Source organism: Falco rusticolus, chromosome Z, assembly GCF_015220075.1.
Source record: "Falco rusticolus isolate bFalRus1 chromosome Z, bFalRus1.pri, whole genome shotgun sequence".
In the NCBI taxonomy this organism is placed as follows: Eukaryota; Metazoa; Chordata; class Aves; order Falconiformes; family Falconidae; genus Falco; species Falco rusticolus.
The window spans coordinates 6,951,083-6,970,268 of NC_051210.1; the positions used below are offsets into that span (position 1 = coordinate 6,951,083).

Sequence of the window (19,186 nt, forward strand, 5' to 3'; positions counted from 1 at the left end):
TTTGCTAAATCTGATATGATAGGGACAAATTAGCAAAACTTCAGAAGAGTAAACCACCCTGATGTCCTGCAATTTTTACATACACCAACAAACAATACATGGAATGTTTACTACAAATTATCATTCAGTAAGCTTTTGAAACAATTTATTTTAAGAAATCCTTTACTGAGGAAGCTAAGAGTATGTCTATACTGTGTAGCACAGACATGCTCTTACATTGTTATATATTATGGTTTTTTTTATTATAAAATGTTTTATAGTGTAGTGTAACGCAAACATTCTCTGTTTAGAGCTGAACCAGCTCTCTGGGCTCACAAGCAGTATTGCCATGCCCATTCCAATTGGCCCTTCTGAAAGAAAAGTTTTTAAAAGCAATACACAATTAACTCACTGACAAAATACATTGTGAAACCAGTAGTTTCTTGGGACTTAGAATTTATAAAAAGAATAAAATGTTAGCCAATGCATTAAATACACATCTAGTTACAATAGGTTTAAAGAAAATCAAGAAATTAATCATGGATTATATACTCCTAAGCTTCATGGCAGTTGCCAAACAGTAAGAAATAGGTTTAAGAAGAAATATATCCTTTGAGAAGAATAACTGTTCCCTGCTAGCGCTCTGGCATCTTCTTCAGGCACTGGTAATATTCTTCACAGGAGACCAGACACTGAGCTATGCTGACCACTGTTTTATAAACAGACAGTCCTTCACCACTAAATAAATGTACAATTGTATGGTAAAGTGAACTAAATTATTTAATATTATTAAGCTCAGGAAATAAGTCTGTCATTATCAACAACAGGGTTGGCATATGGTACTTTAAGGTCCATGATCTGCTCTTTTTTTCTTTTAAGATACTTTTCCATATTCAGGTAATAGACCTTATGCCAAAAGTTTACAAAATCCAAAGCAATTTAATACGAACTATTCCTTGTCATCTGTTGATTAATAGAGCACTGCAAACCTGTCATGTAGCAGAAGAATTCTGCCCTGAGTTGTCAGTACTTGAAGGTCTTATTCTATCTCACTATTAATGAATCGAGAATTGATGCATGGTAAACTATCTTCTGCATTTCAAATTGGAGTAAGTGATTCTTTAGCCCCCTAAATTATATCAGTTTAAGATACACATAAGGGAACTAGTGGAAGAAAACAAAGACACTTTTAAGTATGTTCCTTTGGATTGAGAAGCCTTGTGATATTGCAGTAATCTCCTTTTTTCGAGATATTAACACCTTTACTGCAACAGGATAATGATTAAGTATTCATTAAACAAGTAAGGAAAAAACCCACAACCCAAACCAGATATATTTACAGCAATACAACTGATGAAACAGCCCCAAATCCTCAAAACTGGGAAAGAAGACTACACTATTTAAAAGCAGGGCTGTGCTGGAAAAGGATGTCTTTCTACCACAAGTCTGTAAAGTGAATTTCATACCCACTGTAATACCATAGTTCCATTGTTTTTTATAACATTTGCGATTGAGGGGTAGAATCAAAACTGTAGATAATGGATTAGGGAAGACTTGAGAAACAATGATGTAAGATTTTTGTAAAGTGTTTAAGCAGTATTAGAAACTACACACCATTTTGTGTAATGAATTGGTCACATGGCACTCTGGCAGACATTTAGGCAAGAAGATTTGTTTTCTTTAACGGTTACATTATCACAAAACTACTTTCTATAAGTAAATTATAACCCTTTACATATCACTAATATAGCTTAATGAAAAACAGAAATGGATGCTTGCTTTTTTTGTTGTTGTTTCTTTCACTGTTCTTCTAAATCTCTGTGTTTCCAAAGCAGCCTTTCCTTTACTGTTCAACTTTTCTGTAAAAGACTCATCAGAAAGATTCTAAATGTGCACTTGGAGTTTCACCGTGACTTTTCAAAGGACTATGACTATCCCTATGTACCATTACACAGATGTAATAAATGTCCTTGCTACTAATGGGCTTTCCTTCTAAGTAAAGGCAAATTGCTCTTACATGCAATAATTCTTATAAAAGAACAGGACAATAATGGCTTTTTGAAGACTTGTTATTGTAGAGGGTGCCATCATTAGATTCCTGAGTAAAAATATTCCTTTACATTTCATCGAATGCAAACACACACGTAATTAATTCCATTTTCATTATTTCAGTCTCTGTCATTATCATGATCACAAGATTGACAAGTAAGTAACCAACATTTCAGATTTTCACGAACCTGATTGAACACTTTTGCACAAGATTGTCTGTACACCTGGAAAGGGTTGAACACAGGCTGTTCTTCTCTGCCCTTCAGTGTCAAAGGCAGGCACTGACTGGAGGCAACAGTATCTTCAGAGGAATTCTCACAAGACAGCTGCTCTTTCAAATATTCCTTTTAGAAGAAAGAACAACGACAAAACAGTATATGCCACTTAGTTTTGTAAGTAAAATTTACCTAGATTTCAAACATAACTTTACAGTGTGCTTCATAGAAGTTCCTTACATTAAAGGAGGTAATAAATAAGTAATCTTTTACAAAAAAGAAACCGTTTTGAGAGTAACACCATTTTACAACAAAGAATAAATAATGTCCATGAACATCCATCCAACTGAAGTAAATCAGAACAATCTAAGTTTTGAAATTGTCATCAAATTATGTGTATCAGATCTCATTATATATATATACATATGTTAGGCATCTGTGGAAGTGAAAAATAAATATTTTCTATGAGTTGTGCTAATGTAGAGATGGCTGTTACATGATTTATTTTACATGATAAAATGCGAATATTTAAAGTTATTTTTTGGACAGACTGAATAGTTACTACACGACTATGAATTGTTTGATGAACATGTTCAAACCAGTTATTTAAACACAGGAAATAGATACTCTCCCACTCTTCAAAGACATTTTTAATTCTTTAAGCATTCAAAGACTAGAAGTCATTTATGATTTACATGGCAATTTTAGAAACTATACTGTAACAGATGCATGATTATTTTGGCCACAATCTTCTCTGTTTTCACTTCTTAAACTACTATGTAAATAAATCATCATTGCATGCCAATAAAGTGTTTTGATTAAATAGAACCATTTTACCAAGAGCTAGATAATGAAACACTTACAGATCTATTTGCTGAAAGGACTACTGTGATTAAACGCTTTATTGTTATTAAAATGAAGTCCATAAAGATAGGATTGCCATAACATTGAGCAAGTACTCAAGGTGAGTCTTCATAAGATGGGTGGGTGCAAATGTTCCTCTTTGCAGTACTACTGAGATGATAAAAAATTTCAGCTGCAGGTGAAGGAACACATAAACTACCTGCCAAGGCACCCTGTGCTCCTCCCTGGGTCTCTCTAAAACAATAGTTTCACCATCAGTTTTAACTGATCCAGCTGCGGTCTCTGGCCTGAAAAGCGCAAGTTTCCTCCCAGGTCACATAGACTGTCTCTGTTTCTCCCTTGTGGTGGCACCAGCATACGTTGTGAAATCAGCCAGAAAAAAGCAAAGGTTTCAGCCAGATAAACAAGCTGCATGACTTCTAGTACTAATGCAAAGGGGGACCTAAGAGTAGGACAGCACAAGGGCAAGGGACAGAGCAGGACTGTCTCTCTCTGCTGGTTGCAGCCAGTTGTCAGGGCTCCCTAAGAAAATCACAAAAACATCTAAGTGTATTTAAAAAATAAATAAAATAAAACTCAGAGCTTTTTTGGTTTAAGACGACATCATAACCCAGCTGTGAAAACACGCCCCAAGTCTCTTACCTATATATTCTCAGCCTACAAAAATGTTTGGGTTTTTTTCCCATTCATTCATGACTTCATGCCATAACAAAGATTTTCAAGTCATGGTGAAGGGGGTTATTTAAAAGCTATTTCTATACATTTACCAATTTTTCATAAATGTACGTAACTGCCTTCCATGCATGCATTTCCATATAAATCCGTAGGCAGCTCTGAAGTAACCCAGCCCCTGGGTGTCACAAAGCCAGCAGAAGCAGGTTCTGTTCATATTTTTAGTAGAGATACTGGCAATCGCTGTCCGTGCTGGCCAGGGTTTGAACATTTCAAATGATACCAGCTCACCTCCCAGCACAGGTGTTTTCCTGTCTTTGGAATACCGTGGATTTATGTTTTGACAAAGACATTTATTCAACAATGGTAAACGCATTACTTTAAGAACTCCTTTGGTACAGTACGTATTGCAGACCCTGGAAGGGTCATGTTTCAAAAATGTGAAATAGAAACAAAATCAGATTTGTAAATACATGAGCTATGTCCTCACTGTAATTGACGGGCATGAAACCAAGTAGACAGAACACTATTGAGCTGGACAGCTCAGGACAGCTGGTTTCTCTTTGGTAGCCATTAGTCAAAAATGCTTTTTAAAATAATTATTCTTTTTGATAAATACATGAAGGACTGTAGTCTGTTTGGAGTACTACAGTACCTCTTACAGACCTTCATAACATCATAGCTCCATTTCCAAATACAGTGTCTAACAATCTATATCCCCTTTCATCTGCTTTTCTAAGGAAAAGTATTGAGAACCACAACTTTCCATCTCATCATCTTGTTCTCTACTCACACAAAATTATTAAGTGGTGTAGCATAAAGATCTCCAAACTAATTTTAAGAAGGCAATCCCTTGATAGTCCAAGGAGCCTCCAAACAGAAGGATGGACCTTTGAGCAGACAATAAAGTCTGTTTCTTGGTAGCCAAGCACATTAAACATAATCTAACTTCTGAAAAATAATATTGAAAGGTGCAGTATCATAATGCCATGCTAAGCATTGAAATGTTTTGTAACCGTTTCAAAGGCAATTTGAAGTAACATGATTTGAAGTCCTTCTTCAAGTCAAGCCAGTCAGGATTTTTTTTCTTCTTTTTTTTTAAAAAAAACAAGACAGTTTTTTCCACTGAGAAATGTTCTATATTTAACAAAGCTTTTACTAGCTGCAGAAAGTCAAGGAGAGACACCTGGGATGTGGAAAGTCAGGCTAAAGTCCCTCTTCCACCTAATTCTCCCAGCCTCTCACCTCCTATTGGAGCTGCTCCACTTTGTATAAATAACCAAATACTCACAGGAGCCCTATCTTGGATCAGGGTCTCCAGAACCCAATCTGGGCATTCTACCCCTTCAGCTAGAGTATGATTCTATTTTTGACCCTAGAAGTTACAGAATGGATTTTTACAGCAATTTCTACAAGGCGAAACAACTCCACCAGGGGAAAAGGACGGAGTTCCATGCTGGTAGCTAATGGTCTAGCGGTTTAGGGAGTTAGTTCAGATGTGGGAGATGCAGATTCAATTCCCTGGTCTGAACCAGGCAGAATAAAGATTCGAGCCTGCATATCCTGTCCCCTAGGTGACTGCCCTAACTACTGGATTCTGTGCTATTTTTGGAGATCTTGCTCATCATCTTTTCCTCACTCCGTTGTACATAGAGAGTAATCTTGAATGTGCTCCAGGTGAAAAGGTTTTGTTTGACTGTATTACAGTAATAATTTCCACATCACTTCCTGAGCCATTTAATTGTTTGAGGTAAAACTTGAACAGATTCTGTACTTTATTAATATTAGGTTGCCATCTTTATGTATATGCTTACATTGCTTCTAAAGCTTCCAGATGAAGATGCATAAAAGTTGCTTTTAAGCCTATACTTAGGAACTAAACAGTTCATCTGATTTTCAGTGTCAGTACTGAGCTGTTCCCTGTTGCTTTCGTACAGACATAGCTGCCTCATTGGGGTTTTTTTTTTTTTTGCTATCATTTTTTTTTTTAAGAAAAACCTTGGCTATGCCTATATTTGCATTATTTTGCATTTTATTATAAACACTTCTGTATGCTTGCAATGATCTTAACAGCACCTGCTTATGCATTCAAGGAATAGTAATTTAGTAATTAAAGCTAATAAACAGGACTTTCTTAATTAAGCTGTGTAGATCTGTGTTACCATACAATTTAAGCAAACCTGTGTTTATTTCAGCGTATAAAATCTGAATGCTTTTGGTAACTTGGGGCAATTTAGTACAGCCTTAGAAATAATGAGATAATTCTTTTACATTGCCCAAATTCCATGTGCAACAAACAAAACTGAATTTGTTTACTGTAATTTCAAAAGCATTTTAACTGAGTTATCTGGATTAAGTAAGGTTTTCATGTGGCTGCATTTACTACCTCAGTACAGCCATAGGGTTTGTTTGTGGCTGTTTTTTGTTTTTTTTTAAATCAAGAGAATTGATTTACCACATTTAATTTTACTTCCTGTAACACTCAATTTTTCAATTGCTGATTTTTTATAATTGTTTTTTTACTGCACTCAAACTCCTAAAATGTATCTATCGTCTACAATATGAATCTGAAGGAGGTTTATGAGCCATAGTACTGTTTAAGTACATAAATAAAATCCACATTGTTTCCCATAAAGTAATCTTTTCTGTACAAATGCAGAAAAGCCTATACTGAATGGATTCTATTACAATACAATATAGGATTTCATATTGACTTTAAGAAGCATTATCACCTCCTTGACTAACCCTTAGCTGCCAGCAGACGCTGCCTCAGGCCAGTACACACCTAATTGCTCGGTAAAAAGGCCGTTTCCCTACCTCATTGAGCCGGATGATGTGATAAATTTGCCTCAGGTACTCGCTGCCACCTGGTTTGTGGCAGATATCCAGGACCATCATGTTTATTTTCTGCTCAGTGAATCCAAGTGCAATACCTCCTTCCTCTAACGTTGCACCTTCTCCTGTGACTGAGGCACTAGAATACAGAAAAGATGCAAATATTCTTAAGTTAAATTTCTAAAAATCAAAGTATTAACACAAATTCAGCTAAAACTACACGTTACAAAATCTTACAAAGATTTGGCTTGCACAAAAGAAATGTTTCCGTAGATATATCTCATAAGCCTTTACAGAAATATATGATAAATGATAAGCAAAATTTTTTTATTATACACATTTTAATTGTTTTAAACTGAAAGATGAAAACATAAATCATTCTTTACTCTAAGGACATACAAGCAGCATGCATTTTTAAAAATTTTCTTTTCCACTAGAGAAGTACCTTTGCTACTAGAAATGACATTTGCATTTGATATTTTTACATTTTCCTTTGCCTGTGGCTGCACATATTAAAGCCTAATTAACATGTCAGAAAGGTAGCCATTTCTCTAAGTATAGGTTAGAAGTTTTAAACCGAAGTCTTTTTCTTCCCACTGGTATGGTGGTAACCATTTCAAAGGTACCTATTTGCCACTTGTTGCGCCTTTTGCCCTGTACTGTTCCTTGTTTTTCTTCTTAAAAGCATTTGTGTGAAATGGCTAAAAAAAGTATCTGAAGGTGACTGCCCCAAACGCCTTGAAAAACATGCACTGAGAACTCTGAACATTGTCAGACTGCTCTCTCTGCATACCAACGTAAGTCACCGGTTTAGTATTGCACATTGACAAAGCCTTAAAAAAAGAAGTGCTACAATGAATTATTTTCCTCAGATATTAGAGCTGCAACAGAGATATATGCTGGCACCTTGACACACAGATGTGTCAAGAACTCGAGAGACCAACAAGAACATGCTTTCTCTATTCTACAGTCATTACTGGATTGATTTAAAATCTCTCAAAGAAGCATGCTGAATTATTAAAAACAAATAAATAAAATTAATTTTTTAGAAGTAAAATCAAAAAACTCCCAAAATACTTTGGTATAGTCGGCTGTAAGTTGCAGTTTACTGTTGAAAGTGTGCCATGATTACAAAGTCAGTTCTGCTGAAAGTTGCTGTTTGACCTGCAGGCTCACTTAAATGCTACACAGCTGCTGGACATTAAAGCCGATACTGCTTCCACATGCAGCTTCAGAACGTCCCACAGAGCAAATAGCTTCAAAATACAAACTATAATTTTGTTCTTTGCTGAATGGAAGTAAGTGATACTCTGTTATTATGGTGTATTTTACAGAAAAGCCTCAAAGAAATTGATCTTTAAAATCAAAGCACACTTAAGGCCGATTGTTCCACGCCACATATAGATACAACCTGAATTTCTTGTCAAACTTCTTAGCGACTGACATTGAAAAAGTTGAGGACCTCTGACAAAGGAGTTTATCAGTGTCAGTGCCCAAATTGTATCCTTTCCTGTCCGTCACTGTGCAGGTGAAGCAGATGATTGGATTCAGTCAGTGCAATGATTAATGAGTTCCTCTCTGGATTTGGGACTGCCTATCAATCATGTCATTAGGAAGAATGTGCCCTGAAAGAGGCAGACCTCAGCCAAGGAATAACTGCATTCATCTTAATCTGGATATGCACCCAGCCAGCCAAGTCAGGGTCACCATGATGAAAAACAATAATCTTCAACTCAACAAATTACTTTGCAAAGACAGACGTTTCTTTTCTTCTCGGGATGCATGCTCTTCAGAATCCAACGCAACTGTTTACAGCTCTGGTGCTACCACAAAGTGAAGGTTATTTTAATAAATAGCAATGCTTTCAGGCAGTACATGAGGCTGGCAATGCCTACAACTGTCACTTCCTGAACCTTTCACTGAAGATTTTTTTTTTTTTATTTTCCTAAAAACTAAGTTGAATTTCTGTGCCACAATGGAAGAACCTATGTAGCTAGCAGTCCTGATAACAATAATGTGACACAAAATCAAGCATGACTTTTGCTTATGAAAATCCAGTGCACTTCAAAGATGTTTCCACAACTGGGTAGGTGAATCCCAAACAAATTTTTGAGATTTATGGTTTTTATTTTCTTCTGCATATTGTATCTATTAAAAGTCTATAAACATTTATGAATATGAATATATACATATATAAACGCACGTGCATACAGTTACCCACAGAAATCCTTTAATTATGAAAAGGTTTTTAATTATGAAAAGGTTATGAAAACAAAATTTTACACTAACTTAGATTTTCAAGTATAATCATTCCTATTTCAAACAAATCACGTAAACATCACAAGTCTCCTCTTGAATGATCTGCTTTTAGTTTAGTGATTATGTGACCGCTACTCAACTGATATTTGAATTTCACCTTTAATTTATTAGTCTTATAATTTGCATTTGTAGTATTTTATCTCTACATTGAGTATGTCAGCTATTTATTAACTAGCTCATTTTTTCCCCCAGAAACTGACTCATGATATTTGAATATAAAATGGAAAAATAACATCTATGCTAGACTTTTGTTGCAGAAATCCTACTGAAGTCAGGGGACTTCGCTTGATAGCTGCATCATATAGGTACTCCCTTGGAGACCAGGTAATGCATTCTTCAGTTTCTTAAGCTTAAAATTAGGGGCCCTAGTTGCAAACGAGTTCTCACTTCGGTTGACACTGCACACGTACAGAAAACATTTTCCCACATTCATTTCCTGCAGTCTGATACCTGATGGATAATACAGCATTTTTGTGGTATGCTAGAAAGAATATAGAGTAGCATATTAATCTAAAATTCACAGCTTTGGAAGTGCAAATACTGAAGTTTTAGTTTTTAGAGGTTATCCACAATACTGTCTCACCTTGCAGTTCTATTTTTTTAAGAAATACCTAGTCTCTCAGTGACATTAGAAATTGTATTATGGAACCATTATGTTAAGTATCAATTTACACATTATCATTAAGGGGTTTTTATTCTATGACTCTTTCAGTCACTGGCATCTGGCTTCAATCTTTTAATCACTGGATTAGAGCTTGTAAATTAGTATTAAATGGAAATGTAAAGATTACAAAGGTCAATGTCAATGAGCATTTGTGTGACACTATTACTGCTTAGTGCTGCTCATGGTAACTGACTACTCGCAGAAACAGGATACTGTCCCTTAAAGCACTGCATGAGATCCTGTTCACTGGTATCAGTGACTTTGACCTACAACCACTATATCCTTTGTTTATATGGACAGTTACTGTCAGGATAGCAACGACTGCAACCTTCAAGAATAATCATTAAGAAAAAAAAAAAAAGAAGCAATCTTACTCAATAAATTTGTTGACTGCTGAAAGTAAATCATGTAACTCCAATAAATCTAATATTGGAAAGCCAATGAATAGTATTTTTACAGAACCGTACACGACTTCAGCATTACAACAGATTGGACTAGGAACGCACTGACACGTATACAACTCCTTAAAAAATCATTATAAGGACTTAAAACACTTGGACCTTAATGTCAGATCTGCAGGGAAGGTTGGTATTTCCTCAGAAAGGCACAGCAGGGTACTCTCCCTGTCCTGTTTTGATACATCCTACTTGCCTTCAGGGTTGTTACGATTTAAAACAAAGTATGCTTACTTTTTAATCACAGATGAACACTGAAAGCTTTTCATAGTCCCTCCTAATTTAATCACCATAGCAAAATTAATTTGTAAATATATTGTGGTCCCTTCTAGCCAGTGTATCAGTCCACACTCTGAAAGATACACCAGCTAAATTGTCCACGTTTTTGGACGATCATGAAAATATCTAAGTACCATGAAGACACTGTTCCAATGAAACAATCATGTTTCAGCAATACAATTAAGTTGCAAAAACAGGCTATAAAGCCATCGATATTAAAGAACTAATACATTTCACAGAAGATCACTGTTCACCCATTTTTTAAAAATTGAACAATAGCCATAAACGTGCCAATAATCCAGTAAAATAAAGAGCAAACAACAGCATCTGAAAACTACCACATTCTTACCAGTCTGTGCTCAATTTTCTTGCCTTCAGCAATTGGCTTTCAATCCAGTTTGGTCTTTGCTGTTCTATGCTTTGTATAACCTTCTGGGTTACTTGCTTAGGACCACTTTTCTGTTTTCCCATAATACTTTCTAAGCACACACGAACTAAACTGAGTTTTTCTTTGCTCCATCTGTCAAGTGTTGCACCTGTTAAAAGTTCTGCAGTATTTCCATCCTCAAATATCCGACATATAATTACAATCAAGTTCCAGACAAGCAGACCAGCTTTCTTCAATTCAGCAAAGTTTCTTGACATTTTTCTCTCAGCCAGAAAAAAGAAGTACTTAATTGGGGGAGGCAAACATGCAATCACTGTAGGTAACTTGCTGATTACAATAGATACTGCCTGAGCTGCAAGCCTTGTGAAGCCTTAAAAAAAGAAAGAAAAGAAGATATGATTAACATTAACATTCTCGTTCTATCACTGCATGCTTCTGAATGTTGTATGATAATTTCTAACTTTCTTTTGTACTGAAAATGGGTAAAAAGCTCAAGTACTCAACACTGTAGCTTGACTTCTATTGTGCTTCCTCCACATAAATCCCACAAAATCTAAACAATAACATGAATTAAAAACAGAGAACCTAGAAAATTTAGAATTCAGACTGTGATTCTCTTAACAATTAGTCCTGCTGTGCACAGTTATTACATGCTAAATGAAAAAGGCAACTTAATGGCTAAAAAGTTTTCTACAAAATTTTAGGGTAATATTTTTTCAACTTCATGAGTGGAACATTGCACCAAGTGTCTCAGGATATTAGATACCTTCATAATTTTTAATTTTGTATCAATCCCTTTCTATGTTCAAACCTGCAAAACTTCAGTTTATCAACTTTCATATAAGTACGCACGCTATATAACACTGTATTTTAAACATTCCAGATATTAAAAGTAGCTGGAGTAGTAACTACAGAAAATATCCTGCTCAAAGCCCAAGACATATCTAACATGGAAAAATGCATGAAAAGGTGATCCTGGAGCAGAGTCAAAATCTAAAAAAACCCCACTGAAACAAAACCCAAACAAACCAAGAAAACCCCTGACTCATTGCAGGGGTATTCTCAACTTGTTTGGAAGAAAAAATAAAATAAAAAGCAAGCCAGGTCTCTTCTAGGTGTCACACAGCCAATTTCATTTGTCACTAAATCTGAGCCTTACCTCTCAGCTTGCACATCAGTTCAGGCTTAGCAATAGCCTAAAAAAGCCATACAAGTGCTAGATTACAGTGAGATTGCAGCGAGATTGCAGTGAGCACACTGCTGCATAAATGTGCCTCAACATGCAGAAGAGAAGATACATGGCAAGAATGGATTCATGCCATGGCTTGCCCACAATCCACCTATTCAAAACTTCATGCCAGAATATACTACAGTGATACTACTGTATTGAAAATAATCAGGTAATACTTTGTGGCAATAAATTTATGGTGAAATGTTTCCACAAGTTAGCCTTTTGAAATGACAGATGCTTTAGACACTGTAGGCTATGAATGTATATACCAGAAATTAACTTTACATGTAATCACCTTCAAAACATACCCTATTATGTATATTATTTCTCTTTATTCAACAACAAAGCAGTAGCATATTTCACAACACTTTCAGTGCTATTCAAACATCAGTTGTTGGGATGTAAAGTTGGGATGAATAAATTGTAATCATTTCAGTCAGAATTGCGCATCTAAGTCTAAACAGTCCTGACTAAAAAGATGACTAAGGAAGAACTGGTTACAGCCATTACGACAAGAGCATAGGCACCATGCTCTGCTCTGCCTTTAATCCCACCTTAATACTGCCAGGTGCTAAAGATATATTCAGTACTACTACTAGTATTAGCATCAGTACTATTACTAGCATCAGTACTAGAATGCTGATTATTTTGAAAAGTTTACGTATTCATGGGCATAAGTCTCAAGAAAGAATAACTGAATTTTAACGCCAAGTACTTAAAAAAAACCCACACACAATGTTTGGAAATTGATCTGTTCGTGGTCAAACTGCAACACTCACAAACCGTAACTGCTCAATTCTGTTATGTACTCATTAAAGTGGTAATGACCTCTTGTGACAAATTTATAAAACAGAATAAATTTCACCCACATTTCCCAGATTCTTTTCTCTTCATTTCCCGAGGAGTGTAATTCCATTCCTTTGGAACTGTTTTCAGTAAACTTTCAGGAACTATTTGCTTGTGCTGGTATGTTCCGTAGTTTTCTGTTGCCTCCCATGAATGCATCAAAGAAATTATCTGCTTCACTATACCCTTGACTGAATTAATCAAAGTCAACTTCAAGCATCTGATAACCTCTGGCTCCGGCTCACCACAACTGGAAACTTCAGAAGGAAGAGTTATTAAATATTCAGTACGTGTAGTAATTTGTGTAAATCTGTTTCAGAAAGAAGTGTTTCAGAATTCTTATGGAAAGAAAAGTAACGATGTTATGATTCATAATAACATAGACTTATTACTCTGTTACAAATTAAAGAAAGGCATATAAAGCAAAACAATGTAGCATCTTGTGCCATCTTAATATAGTACTGACAAAAATACAATGTAATTTATTTCTTTCATCCTCATTTCTCCATCAATATGTTTCTAAAAAGTTAATTTAAGCTGATTGATGTCTTCCTTTTTATATGGAATACATTAAATTACATGTTAGACATCAATGAAGCAAAGAGATATACCTATTTTTTTCTACGTCCTTCCTTGTATTGATAGTACTAATGAACTTCTATTTGTTAGATACCCCAACCTTTACGCTAGAGCACAGCAGAGAAAGAAAAGCTATTTTGGAAGCAAAAATGCATAGAAATTATAGTCATCAACAGGGAGACAGCTTGTTATCAGAGATTGCATGTTGAAAATGGACCATCCTGAATACAGTTATTGACATTACAAAAAGTATCAATCTTCTCCGCATTCTTAATACCACAGAGAATTGCAGTTTCTCCATCACCACAGAGTAGCAGTTCTCAGGCAGAGTGATGCAGGACTCGTCCAAGATGTCTTTTGACATGTTAGGTCCTTTGCTCATATGTCTGTACTTTCTGCTGATCTAAGTTTTAGTCTTCTCTGCATGACCTTTCTGGACGTTTCCATGCAACATTTCTGTATTTTTCTTCCTCTCAGACTTTACTTTTTGCAATCCCATTTTTCCCTGAGGAATACCTGAGAACTTTTACCACCAGTGTTTTCAACTTCATGATGTTCATAATTCTGTTTCCCCTCTTACATATCCCATTTTCTTCTTTTTCTTTTGAGCTTTCCTGCATTTCAGCCATCATTTGCAAGATCACCCTTCTAAACTCACCTCTCTTTTCTGGTTGAACACTGCTTTTCCCTGGGGGCAGAGTTAGTTGGTCTAATTGTGAGGGCAGCTCTCCCTCCGCTTGGAAAATCAGGAGCCCGTCTGCCTCTTGCCAGCAGAGCCTATATGCCCATCAGACTATATCTCCCTCAACAGGAGTCCTTCCTTTTCTTTTACCACTCTCCTTTAATTGTTTCTTAGTTTTCAATTGTGGCAAAGGTCTGGATCTATTACGTGCACAGAAACAAAGAACCTGTATTGGTAGAGAGCTACAGAAACCATCTGCTGCCAGCCTGCTGGTAAGACAGATGCTTAAGGAAAGCAGACTCGGTTGACCACACTGCTCCATAACCTCTGCTTTCTTCTAAATTTTCACCAGTCCTGCCATGAACTTGCTCAAAACACTTCGATCACATATAATTTTAAAGTAAGCTACCATAATTTCATCTGATTTAAAACTGATATGCTCTACGTGTCTGAAAACTGACAATGTTTAACATCAGATTTTAAATACTTATTAACAAATTAAATACCTGTCATATTGTATAAGCACTTCCACAACTGCTCTTTTTCCATGTATGACTCAAAAGCAATGCCAAGAGATTTGGGTGATAAAGTGCAGTAAGACAGTACCATGAAGATTGTTTCGATCAGAGTAGGCTCTTTGTTATTTATTTGCTCTAAGAGAGAACTTTGTTCATCACGACTCAGTACTTCATTTCCTTCAAAATAAAAAAAAAAGGTTACAATAATTTCCAAGTAATTCAAGTTCACAGTAATAAACAGTATTAATCAAACTGCAAACTGTATCTGAGTAATATTTCAAACAACAGTAATACAGATACTGAAATCTGATTTTCATTTGCATAATGACATTTCACTGTCCTCCTGAATTATATGTAGCCGTTAAAAAAAAGACTCATACATGTTTACAAACTATGGAATATGCCTACTTAATTAAAAATGCACACAATATATAATGGACATTTGATTATTTACTAAATAGTGATCTAAAGTAAATTGTACCACTTCTGTAGAATCACAGTCAAAAAGTTATTACTGCTTAAATCCTCTTACCAATGTATTAGTCACGTGAAATAACAGAACTCTAGTTATATAAAATAAAGCAAAGTAGCAGCTGCATACTGCCCAAAATGTGTTTGCTTCGTTTTTCAGAAGATGAAATGAAGAAATCAGTCCTGCAAAACAAAACCTCAGCCCTGCTAAGATACAGATAATTGTGTCTTTACAGACAACTAGTGAATTTCATAGAGTTGTGAGGTAACAGCTTACCTAACATGTATTTCTAAATGTTTTTTATAACCATTGTAAAACATTCTCCCAGCCAAAAGATAGTGATGTGGCTAAACCTCTTCGAACCAATGCAACTCAGTGGCTTTGACTTGTGCTAACGTCAAAGGCCACAGTTTCCTACCTAGCTGTGGAATATGGTTTTGATGTGAACAGCCATAACATATGACCACAGCCAGAGCCAATTAAACACTTCTAATTTAAGTTTCTAGTTTGCAAAACGGGAAGTTTCTATACAACTGATACAGATAAAATTATGCTTGAAAATGTCCTTGTTTTATGTCAGTCTGGCTGCCCTTATCTTCACAATCTGTGCAGGAGAAAGACAGGAGAGACTAAATTTCTAGGGTGCCTTTTTTGAGTGGTTCAAACAGTCTCCAAAATCCACCACAGTGGAAAACTGCTGTTTTCTACCCAGCTCTGAATGACTTCAGAATGTTGTAAAACTAAAAAATATCATTTTACTCTCCTCTGAATTGCTAAAATCGATTCCACACATTCTTGTAAACCACTCAGTCTGGGCAGCCCATAGGATGTAGAAAGCTGAAAAACAAGACCAGTGATTTCACAACCAACAAGCTCTGCGTTTTTCTCCCGAAGGAAGAATGCAGATCACCAAATCACAGCATGGTGGGGGTTGGAGGGGACCTCTGGAGACCACCTAGGCCAAGCCTCTGCTCAGGCAGGCTCTCCTAGAGCAGGTCACACAGAGTTGCCTCCAGGTGTGTTTCAAGTGTCTCCAGAGAAGGAGACGCCACAGCCCCTCTGGGCAGCATCTTCCACTGCTCGGTCACCCTCAAAGGAAAGAAGTCCTTCTCAAAGGAAAGAAGTCCTTCCACGGATTCAGATGGACTTTCCCGTGATGCAGTTTGTGCCCGTTGCCCTTCGTCCTGCCGCTGGGCGCTACTGAAAGGGGCCTGGCCCCCTCCTCTTGACACTTGCCCTCAAGTGATTTGCAGACGTTGACAAGATGCCCTCCCAGCCTTCTCCTCTCCAGGCTAAACCAGCCCAGCTCTCCCAGCCTTTCCTCAGCAGGCGGGTGCTCCAGCCCCCTCATCGCCTCTGCAGCCCTCCGCTGGGCCCTCTCCAGTGGCTCCCTGTCCCCCTTGAACTGGGAAGCCCAGCACGGACACAGCACTCCAGATGCGGCCTCAGCAGGGCAGAGCAGAGCAGGAGGATCACCCTGCAACCACAGCCCTACAACCACACACAGATCTCTAAATCTTCCTCTTTATTCCCCACGCTGCATGTGTTGGTGTACAGGCATTTCAGACATGTAATGGAGCATGCAGGTTTCCCAGGAGGGGAGCAAAAGGATCCACCATAGCCACACGCACCCCTGAAGTGGCTGGCTGCCTGGTACTCATCTTGGGAGGTGGCTGAGGAACACACATCGCTGCTTTGGTTGACCTGTCTTATTCCTCAGTTGTATGCGATAGCGTGAGCATTGCGCCACACTGGACCACTCCCCCTGAGTCCTTCGGTTTAAATCCCGCCTCACCAAGCTGGCCAGCCTGCAGTCAAAGAGTCCCTTGCCTCTTCTAGACAGGTGGATCCCATCCCTCCCTAACAGGCTATAGTCAAAGAACATCCCATTGTCACAAAAGGCAAACTCCTCATGATGGCACTGGCCACAATGGCAGAAGTTGATGTGCATTATATGTCTACTTCTGTTTGCATCCTTTCCTCTTACTTGTAAAATGGAAGACAAAATAACTTGGGCACCAAAATGTTTCACTTGCACCACCAGGGTTTTATAGCCTTCCTTGATTCTGCCCAGGTTCTGGCTTGTGGCATCATTCGTGCCCATGTGAAAGATCAGAAGAGGATAATGTCCATGCTTTTGACGAGGTGCGGCAGCCTCTCAGCAATACCTCGGATCTCAGCTCCTGGAAGGCAGCATACCTCACGTGCTTCCCTGTCAGGCTGGCAGATGGGTGCCTCGGTGCCCCCATAACAGAGAATCACCCACTGCAAGCACCTGCCACTTCTTTTTGCAATAACCAAGGTGAGCTTATCAGCGATAAGAATTTTTTTTAGTCAGTCAGCTATGAGCTGCCATATTTTGCTGAGACACCTTCCAATGTCAAATGCTTCTGAGCAAAGAATCAAATGAATTCTGCTAATTCTCTCAAACCAGTGATATGTTGTCTAATATGGATATGACAAAGAAAGAACCAAGAAAGCACAAAAAGCAGTTCCAGAAGGAAAACTCAGAGGTATTCAAATTGTGAGATGAAAATCTGAATTGAACTTTGGTTGTATTACTATAAGGTGGGTTTTTTAAAAAAATTACTTTAACCAAATTCTAGGGAGGAGGGTTTACTGATATTTTAAATACTATGTAAACTTTCTTTGCAGAATATGATGGGAAATGGCTTTGTTTAAAGGGGCTTTATGACTTGAAATTAAGCCTAAATTTGCTTTATGATCTTGCCACTTGGAAAGTTTCAGTCACAACTTATAAATAACTTCTCTCATCGACTTAGTGCTACCAATAAATGTAGATAAATGGAAAGAAGTATAAAGGAATTCTGTAGGGGGTTACATATATATCTTCTTATAACTAGTGTATCATACAAGCCCTGTGCTTTTAAGCAGAGATCTTCAGGAATCCACTGGGAAAGCATTCTGAGGCTAAACGTAACAAGATATGTAAGCTTTCATCAGCTTTTTCTTGTTCTACCCTGAAGCAAATGTTGCCCTTGTTGTAAGAATATCTGACCCTTCAAAGCTCAGGTTGAAACGAGTTTTCTGACTGATGAACTGGCATGGATCATAGAATCATAGAATATTTTGGGTTGGAAGGGACCTTAAAGGATAATGTCAGTTGGTTGAAAGGTTTAGCCAGTTGATCAGTATAGCTAGCTAAATATTATGAATTAGCAGTCTACACAAAGATAAGTAGATTTCTCTTGCCTTAGAATTTTTCTTCAACGTTTATTAGCTCACCTGTCATAACATTAAATATTCATCTTACTTTGAACTCTAATGCAGCCTTCTTGTTAATCCTCACATAAGAACAGTATTTATATGATAGGCATCATACTCATTGCCCACCGATGCTTCCCTATATACATATACATATACATATACATCTTCCCTCCACTCACTGCATTTATGTATCAAAAGCTAATCTGTGAAGGGAATCTAAAACTCCTATAGGTAGCTCAAAGGAGATGCTTCTTTCTCATTTTAGCAGGACTTGCATCATACATAAATATGGCTATATACTTATCTTAGCTACCTGTTAAAGAGAATCTGCTATTTGTTATTTCCATATAGCATAATGTTCCATATTCATGGAGGATGACAAAATAGATAGAAAATGTTAATATTATTAAATAATATCTTTATAAGAAAAGTATATATCTAGCAAATAACAGCTATGCCCTAACCAGTCACAATGAATCATTCTTCCTATGACAAAATAATGCACTTAACCTCCTGGGATAGTAACATGTATTTTAAAAACATATCTTCAGAGAGGCAGACTTACAAGTGTAATTTATCCATATTTCTTTCTTACTGATAGAAATACCTCCCAGTAGCTTGCTGACATTATCACACTCATCCAGCTCTTATCTGCCACTGGTTTAGCCATGAAATGAATCTTACTGAATTTAGAAAATCTTCTGTTATTGACTCTAGACTTCTCTTTCCCTAGTGAATCCTTACAAGACAGACAAGCTATAAATAGTTATGCTGTCTTTTTTGACCAAAAGAGGTAGTCAAAATTCAAATTTATACATGCTGTTTCATTTAGGAAGAGAAAGTAAAGATGGAACCAGTTATTTCCGATATGGTACTTTTACTTCCAAAGAGCATAAAACCTCTGCTTTCTT

The 19,186-nt window shown here is 36.9% G+C and overlaps 1 protein-coding gene across 3 annotated transcripts in view; it reads right to left on the bottom strand.

Annotated features, from left to right (window-relative positions):
• The window catches only part of KIAA0825 (KIAA0825 ortholog), a 252,837-nt gene that overhangs the window by 119,985 nt on the left and 113,666 nt on the right, over positions 1-19,186 (bottom strand). For all 3 annotated transcript variants that reach the window (XM_037374639.1, XM_037374640.1, XM_037374641.1), the window contains 5 exons: positions 14,564-14,752; positions 12,820-13,053; positions 10,681-11,089; positions 6,597-6,753; positions 2,217-2,372 (listed from right to left, as the gene is read on the bottom strand). In XM_037374639.1, coding sequence (XP_037230536.1) covers positions 2,217-2,372; positions 6,597-6,753; positions 10,681-11,089; positions 12,820-13,053; positions 14,564-14,752 — 1,145 coding nt within the window. The remainder of the gene's footprint in view (positions 1-2,216; positions 2,373-6,596; positions 6,754-10,680; positions 11,090-12,819; positions 13,054-14,563; positions 14,753-19,186) is intronic.